Genomic DNA, 8,861 nt, shown 5'->3' with positions numbered 1-8,861 from the left:
TGTTTCAGTGTGTATATGTACTTCCTGTTTCACTGTGTATATGTACTTCCTGTTTCAGTGTGTATATGTACTTCCTGTTTCAGTGTGTATATGTACTTCCTGTTTCAGCGTGAAGAACTGGCTGAGCGAGCTGGTCCACCTGACCTGCTACCGGATCTGTGCCAGAGGACTCTCAGCCACCATCGTCTACCACAACAGGTCAGTCAGACAGGCAGTCAGACAGGCAGTCAGTCAGACAGGCAGTCAGACAGGCAGTCAGACAGGCAGTCAGTCAGACAGGCAGTCAGTTAGACAGGCAGTCAGTTAGACAGGCAGTCAGACAGGCAGTCAGACAGGCAGTCAGTCAGACAGGCAGTCAGACAGGCAGTCAGTCAGACAGGCAGTCAGTTAGACAGGCAGTCAGACAGGCAGTCAGTCAGACAGGCAGTCAGTTAGACAGGCAGTCAGTTAGACAGTCAGTCAGACAGGCAGTCAGTTAGACAGGCAGTCAGTTAGACAGTCAGTCAGACAGGCAGTCAGACAGGCAGTCAGTCAGTTAGACAGGCAGTCAGACAGGCAGTCAGTCAGACAGGCAGTCAGTTAGACAGGCAGTCAGTTAGACAGTCAGTCAGACAGGCAGGCAGTCAGACAGGCAGTCAGTTAGACAGGCAGTCAGACAGGCAGTCAGACAGGCAGTCAGTTAGACAGGCAGTCAGTTAGACAGACAGGCAGTCAGTTAGACAGGCAGTCAGTTAGACAGTCAGTCAGACAGGCAGTCAGACAGGCAGTCAGTTAGACAGGCAGTCAGACAGGAAGTCAGACAGTCAGACAGACAGGCAGTCAGTTAGACAGGCAGTCAGACAGGCAGTCAGTCAGACAGGCAGTCAGACAGGCAGTCAGTCAGACAGGCAGTCAGTTAGACAGGCAGTCAGTTAGACAGTCAGTCAGACAGGCAGTCAGTTAGACAGGCAGTCAGTTAGACAGGCAGTCAGACAGGCAGTCAGACAGGCAGTCAGTTAGACAGGCAGTCAGTTAGACAGACAGGCAGTCAGTTAGACAGGCAGTCAGTTAGACAGTCAGTCAGACAGGCAGTCAGACAGGCAGTCAGTTAGACAGGCAGTCAGACAGGAAGTCAGACAGTCAGACAGACAGGCAGTCAGTTAGACAGGCAGTCAGACAGGCAGTCAGTCAGACAGGCAGTCAGTTAGACAGCAGTCAGTTAGACAGTCAGTCAGACAGGCAGTCAGACAGGCAGTCAGTTAGACAGGCAGTCAGACAGGAAGTCAGACAGTCAGACAGACAGGCAGTCAGTTAGACAGGCAGTCAGACAGGCAGTAAGACAGGCAGTCAGTCAGACAGGCAGTCAGTCAGACAGGCAGTCAGTCAGTTAGACAGGCAGTCAGACAGGAAGTCAGACAGGCAGTCAGACAGGCAGTCAGTTAGACAGGCAGTCAGTGAGACAGGCAGTCAGACAGGCAGTCATCAGACAGGCAGTCAGTTAGACAGGCAGTCAGTTAGACAGGCAGTCAGACAGGAAGTCAGACAGGCAGTCAGTCAGTTAGACAGGCAGTCAGTTAGACAGGCAGTCAGTTAGACAGGCAGTCAGACAGGAAGTCAGACAGGCAGTCAGTCAGACGGCAGTCAGTCAGTTAGACAGGCAGTCAGTCAGACAGGCAGTCAGTTAGACAGGCAGTCAGACAGGCAGTCAGTTAGACAGGCGTCAGACAGGCAGTCAGTCAGACAGGAAGTCAGTCAGACAGGAAGTCAGACAGGCAGTCAGTCAGACAGGAAGTCAGACAGGCAGTCAGTTAGACAGGCAGTCAGTTAGACAGTCAGTCAGACAGGCAGTCAGTTAGACAGGCAGTCAGTTAGACAGGCAGTCAGACAGGCAGTCAGACAGGCAGTCAGTTAGACAGGCAGTCAGTTAGACAGACAGGCAGTCAGTTAGACAGGCAGTCAGTGTTAGACAGTCAGTCAGACAGGCAGTCAGACAGGCAGTCAGTTAGACAGGCAGTCAGACAGGAAGTCAGACAGTCAGACAGACAGGCAGTCAGTTAGACAGGCAGTCAGACAGGCAGTCAGTCAGACAGGCAGTCAGTTAGACAGGCAGTCAGTTAGACAGTCAGTCAGACAGGCAGTCAGACAGGCAGTCAGTTAGACAGGCAGTCAGACAGGAAGTCAGACAGTCAGACAGACAGGCAGTCAGTTAGACAGGCAGTCAGACAGGCAGTCAGACAGGCAGTCAGTCAGACAGGCAGTCAGTCAGACAGGCAGTCAGTCAGTTAGACAGGCAGTCAGACAGGAAGTCAGACAGGCAGTCAGACAGGCAGTCAGTTAGACAGGCAGTCAGTGAGACAGGCAGTCAGACAGGCAGTCAGTCAGACAGGCAGTCAGTTAGACAGGCAGTCAGTTAGACAGGCAGTCAGACAGGAAGTCAGACAGGCAGTCAGTCAGTTAGACAGGCAGTCAGTTAGACAGGCAGTCAGACAGGAAGTCAGACAGGCAGTCAGTCAGACAGGCAGTCAGTCAGTTAGACAGGCAGTCAGTCAGACAGGCAGTCAGTTAGACAGGCAGTCAGACAGGCAGTCAGTTAGACAGGCAGTCAGACAGGCAGTCAGTCAGACAGGAAGTCAGTCAGACAGGAAGTCAGACAGGCAGTCAGTCAGACAGGAAGTCAGACAGGCAGTCAGTTAGACAGACAGTCAGTTAGACAGTCAGTCAGACAGGAAGTCAGACAGGAAGTCAGACAGGCAGTCAGTTAGACAGGCAGTCAAACAGGCAGTCAGTCAGACAGGAAGTCAGACAGGCAGTCAGACAGGCAGTCAGTTAGACAGGCAGTCAGTTAGACAGGCAGTCAGACAGGCAGTCAGTCAGACAGGAAGTCAGACAGGCAGTCAGACAGGCAGTCAGTTAGACAGGCAGTCAGTCAGACAGGAAGTCAGACAGGCAGTCAGTCAGACAGGCAGTCAGTTAGACAGGCAGTCAGTCAGACAGGCAGTCAGTTAGACAGACAGTCAGTTAGACAGGAAGTCAGACAGGCAGTCAGTTAGACAGGCAGTCAGACAGGAAGTCAGACAGGCAGTCAGTCAGACAGGCAGTCAGACAGGAAGTCAGACAGGCAGTCAGTTAGACAGGCAGTCAGACAGGCAGTCAGTTAGACAGGAAGTCAGTTAGACAGGAAGTCAGTTAGACAGGCAGTCAGTCAGACAGGCAGTCAGTTAGACAGGAAGTCAGACAGGCAGTCAGTTAGACAGGCAGTCAGTCAGACAGGCAGTCAGTCAGACAGGAAGTCAGACAGGCAGTCAGTTAGACAGGCAGTCAGTCAGACAGGCAGTCAGTTAGACAGGCAGTCAGACAGGCAGTCAGACAGGCAGTCAGTTAGACAGGCAATCAGTCAGACAGGCAGTCAGTTAGACAGGCAGTCAGACAGGAAGTCAGTTAGACAGGCAGTCAGTTAGACAGGCAATCAGTCAGACAGGAAGTCAGTTAGACAGACAGGCAGTCAGTTAGACAGGCAGTCAGTTAGACAGGAAGTCAGTTAGACAGGCAGTCAGACAGGAAGTCAGTTAGACAGGAAGTCAGTTAGACAGGCAGTCAGACAGGAAGTCAGTTAGACAGGCAGTCAGTTAGACAGGCAGTCAGTTAGACAGGAAGTCAGTTAGACAGGCAGTCAGACAGGAAGTCAGTTAGACAGGCAGTCAGTTAGACAGGAAGTCAGTTAGACAGGCAGTCAGTTAGACAGGCAGTCAGACAGGAAGTCGGTTAGACAGGCAGTCAGACAGGAAGTCAGTTAGACAGGCAGTCAGACAGGAAGTCAGTTAGACAGGCAGTCAGACAGGAAGTCAGTTAGACAGGCCTCTCACTAGTTTTATCTCCAGAGTGAGACATGTCTCTAGTTTTATCTCCAGAGTGAGACATCTCTCTAGTTTTATCTCCAGAGTGAGATATCTCTCTAGTTTTATCTCCAGAGTGAGACATCTCACTAGTTTTATCTCCAGAGTGAGACATCTCCGTTCTATCCTATCTTTGTTGGGAGCTGCACATGCTCAGTAGCTCGGTAAGATCCATCAGCTGATAACTCTTTCTCCAGCTTTGGTCAGTCCAAGGCAGGATCAGCTGGGAGACTTCTTCTAGACCAGGGACACAACAGGGACAGGAAGTAGACCAGGGACAGGAAGTAGAACAGGGACAGGAAGTAAACAGGGACAAGAAGTAGTTCTTTTGGAGATTCTGGTCCACTAGTGGCTGTTGGAGCAGTGTTTTCCAATGAAGACGAGCTAGCATGCTACGGTTAGCCACCTCGTCTCTAGTGACGTAGAAAGCCGTGCAGATGTTGGACATCTCACCCGGAGACTGAAGACAGAGGACACTCAGAAACCAGATCAGAGGACATTCAGAAACCGGATCAGAGGACATTCAGAAACCGGATCAGAAGACATTCAGAAACCGGATCAGAGGACATTCAGAAACCGGATCAGAAGACATTCAGAAACCGGATCAGAGGACATTCAGAAACCGGATCAGAGGACATTCAGAAACCGGATCAGAGGACACTCAGAAACCGGATCAGAAGACATTCAGAAACCGGATCAGAGGACATTCAGAAACCGGATCAGAGGACATTCAGAAACCAGATCAGAGGACATTCAGAAACCGGATCAGAGGACATTCAGAAACCGGATCAGAGGACATTCAGAAACCGGATCAGAGGACATTCAGAAACCGGATCAGAGGACATTCAGAAACCGGATCAGAGGACATTCAGAAACCAGATCTCACTCAAAACAGCAAGAATAGTAGTTCGTAGTGGTCTGGAAGCACCAGATCCACAAAATAGGGTTTTTTTCATGACGTGGGCCCTTTAAAGTGCCTGAAATCTGGATTCTATTGGATTTCGTGAGCTGGTAACTTTAGGGAAAGGGCAGTTTCCCTTCTGGTCTGCAGTCTCTAAATCCACTTTTCTGTCTCTAAATCCACTTTGTTTTCCAATCCCTGGACAGCAGTTATGATGTTTTGAAAGGTGATATATATAAACACAGCGAGACGTCGTCCATCCTCAGGTGTCTCACCGAGCGTCTTGTCTCTGCAGAGAAAACAAACCTCAGAAAGGAGGGATATGCGTGGCCAACCACACCACCCCCATCGACGTGGTGATCCTGTCCAACGACGGCTGCTACGCCATGGTGAGTGCAACTAACATGCTATTAACATGGGCTCAGGCTAATTACTGCTAACTAACATGCTAGTTCACATTAACATGGGCTCAGGCTAATTACTGCTAACTAACATGCTAGTTCACATTAACATGGGCTCAGGCTAATTACTGCTAACTAACATGCTATTAACATGGGCTCAGGCTAATTACTGCTAACTAACATGCTAGTTAACATTAACATAGGCACAGGCTAATTACTGCTAACTAACATGCTAGTTAACATTAACATAGGCACAGGCTAATTACTGCTAACTAACATGCTAGTTAACATTAACATAGACACAGGCTAATTACTGCTGACTAACATGCTAGTTAACATTAACATAGGCACAGGCTAATTACTGCAAACTAACATGCTAGTTAACATTAACATAGACACAGGCTAATTACTGCTGACTAACATGCTAGTTAACATTAACATAGACACAGGCTAATTACTGCTAACTAACATGCATTTAACATTAACATAGACACAGGCTAATTACTGCTAACTAACATGCTAGTTAACGTTATCATAGGCACAGGCTAATTACTGCTAACTAACATGCTAGTTAACATTAACATAGGCACGGCTAATTACTGCTAACTAACATGCTAGTTCACATTAACATAGGCACAGGCTAATTACTGCTACTAACATGCTATTTAACATTAACATAGACACAGGCTATTACTGCTAACTAACATGCTAGTTCACATTAACATAGGCACAGGCTAATTACTGCTAACTAACATGCTAGTTAACATTAACATAGGCACAGGCTAATTACTGCTAACTAACATGCTAGTTAACATTAACATAGACACAGGCTAATTACTGCTGACTAACATGCTAGTTAACATTAACATAGACACAGGCTAATTACTGCTGACTAACATGCTATTTAACATTAACATAGGACACAGGCTAATTACTGCTAACTAACATGCTATTCACATTAACATAGGCACAGGCTAATTACTGCTAACTAACATGCTAGTTCACATTAACATAGGCACAGGCTAATTACTGCTAGTTAACATTAACATGCTAGTTAACATTAACATAGACACAGGCTAATTACTGCTGACTAACATGCTAGTTAACATTAACATAGGCACAGGCTAATTACTGCTAACTAACATGCTATTTAACATTAACATAGACACAGGCTAATTACTGCTAACTAACATGCTAGTTAACATTAACATAGGCACAGGCTAATTCCTGCTAACTAACATGCTAGTTAACATTAACATAGGCACAGGCTAATTACTGCTAACTAACATGCTAGTTAACATTAATATAGGCACAGGCTAATTACTGCTACTAACATGCTAGTTAACATTAACATAGACACAGGCTAATTACTGCTAACTAACATGCTAGTTAACATTAACATAGGCACAGGCTAATTACTGCTAACTAACATGCTATTTTAACATTAACATAGGCACAGGCTAATTACTGCTAACTAACATGCTGGTTAACATTAAATAGGCACAGGCTAATTACTGCTAACTAACATGCTAGTTAACATTAACATAGCACAGGCTAATTACTGCTAACTAACATGCTAGTTAACATTAACATAGGCACAGGCTAATTACTGCTAACTAACATGCTATTTAACATTAACATAGGCACAGGCTAATTACTGCAAACTAACATGCTAGTTCACATTAACATAGGCACAGGCTAATTACTGCTAACTAACATGCTAGTTAACATTATCATAGGCACAGGCTAATTACTGCTAACTAACATGCTAGTTAACATTAACATAGGCACAGGCTAATTACTGCTGACTAACATACTATTAACATTAGTAATTAAACCTAAACAGCTGATCTTCCCCTGACAAAACGGTGATTTGTCAACTATATGACTGTAAGTCTCGTAGTTATGACACAATCGTTAGCCTATTTTTATAAAAGCGTCTGCTACGGAGCCATAACGTGAGATAAAGGTAACAGAGCCTTTTATACATCGTCGTGTTTCTTTAGAAATAAACAACGGACAAATAGAGTTTTAAATAAGCTTCAGATGTAAAGTTATTCACTGTCAAAGTCGCGTCAAAATGAATGGGAGTCAATGGGATGCTAACGGCGGTGATGGCTTGGTAGCATTAAAATGGCGCCGTGGGAGCTACGCTAACAGAGGAGAGGCCGACCCCCTTGGCTGTCTCGCTGCGGTGATGTCACGGCAGTGTGCTTCCTGTCCAGGTGGGTCAGATCCACGGAGGCCTGATGGGCGTCTTGCAGCGCTCCATGGTCCGGGCCTGTCCTCACGTCTGGTTCGAGAGGTCGGAGATGAAGGACCGCCATGCTGTAGCCAGCAGGTGAGACCCACAGCAGGAAGCGCCATCTTTTAGTAGCAACCCTGTAGGACAAATGTTCAGAATCCACTACAAGTTGTGTTGTTGTTGCTGCTGACAGACTCAGATTATTATTCTAAGTTTCTGACAACATTATGAGATGGATCTCTACAGAGATAGACCTTTAAAGAGGAAGATCCTTTTAGTTTAACATAAAACAGAAATCCCCATCACCAAACCCACCAGACTCCATGTAAATAATCACTACTTTTAGCGTGTATAGAGCAGCATATCTCCACCAGACTCCATGTAAATAATCACTACTTTTAGCGTGTATAGAGCAGCATATCTCCACCAGACTCCATGTAAATAATCACTACTTTTAGCGTGTATAGAGCAGCATATCTCCACCAGACTCCATGTAAATAATCACTACTTTTAGCGTGTATAGAGCAGCATATCTCCACCAGACTCCATGTAAATAATCACTACTTTTAGTGTGTATAAAGCAGTATATCTCCACCAGACTCCATGTAAATAATCACTACTTTTAGCATGTATAGAGCAGCATATCTCCACCAGACTCCATGTAAATAATCACTACTTTTAGTGTGACCAGAGTGGTGATTGTTGGAACAGTGGAAAGATTAACCAAGACGGCTTTTAGTAGTTTTATTTAATTTTTGTCCTCTTTGAATGAAGTGTGTTTTACGATGATAAAAGTAATGATTATTTACATGGAGTCTGGTGGGTTTGGTGATTTCTGGGCTCAAAGGATCATATTCTTCAACAGACTCTTTATTTGTTCTCTAAAGGTCTTCATACATCAAGAGGGTTAACAACATGAAAAAGTGAATTTAAAGCATGCAAGTTTAGCTTCTAAAAAAACCCAGAAAAAAGTATTTTTGCTGCGTCTGATTTTTGGACATTTGTCTCAACACATTAACGCAAACAAGGCGGAAATTTGAGAAACAATCTGGCGACAAGTCAAAGTGAAAGAAGCCGTTCAGTATATTAAATATATATTATATATACAGTATTATGTTTAAGTTCTCGTGTCTCCCTCCTGTCTGCAGGCTGAGAGCACACGTTGCAGCCAAGACCAAGCTTCCCATCCTGATATTCCCTGAAGGTCAGTATATCCTCATGTATACATCAGGGTTTCTGAGTGTTTTTAAAAAGTCTAAAAAGAAAGTGTAAAATTTCTTAAATCAAAATTTTAGGCCTGCAAGACACATGATAAGCAAAATACTCCCAGCACACAGCTAGAGAGGTTCATGTCATCGAGAGTGGCATCGAAACTACGGTGCTGCTCATAACTATATGAACCCATTAAGTTGACTTAAAAGACAAATAATGTTATTTTTGGG

General features: G+C 45.4%; 1 protein-coding gene across 1 annotated transcript; it reads left to right on the top strand.

The window, feature by feature from the left end:
- Positions 1-58: 58 nt before the first annotated feature.
- On the top strand, positions 59-8,623 carry LOC116679515 (glycerol-3-phosphate acyltransferase 3; the record flags this gene model as incomplete). Its single annotated transcript, XM_032509177.1, is given in 4 exon segments — positions 59-198; positions 5,069-5,162; positions 7,400-7,515; positions 8,568-8,623. Coding segments are annotated over 4 exon segments (406 nt in total), but the record flags the coding sequence as incomplete, so codon positions are not given.
- Positions 8,624-8,861: the final 238 nt, after the last annotated feature.

The sequence above is a fragment of the Etheostoma spectabile genome, unplaced genomic scaffold (genome assembly GCF_008692095.1).
Source record: "Etheostoma spectabile isolate EspeVRDwgs_2016 unplaced genomic scaffold, UIUC_Espe_1.0 scaffold00016467, whole genome shotgun sequence".
NCBI lineage: Eukaryota > Metazoa > Chordata > Actinopteri > Perciformes > Percidae > Etheostoma > Etheostoma spectabile.
Note: the sequence above shows the minus strand (reverse complement) of the source record. Positions and strands in the feature narration are given on the sequence as shown.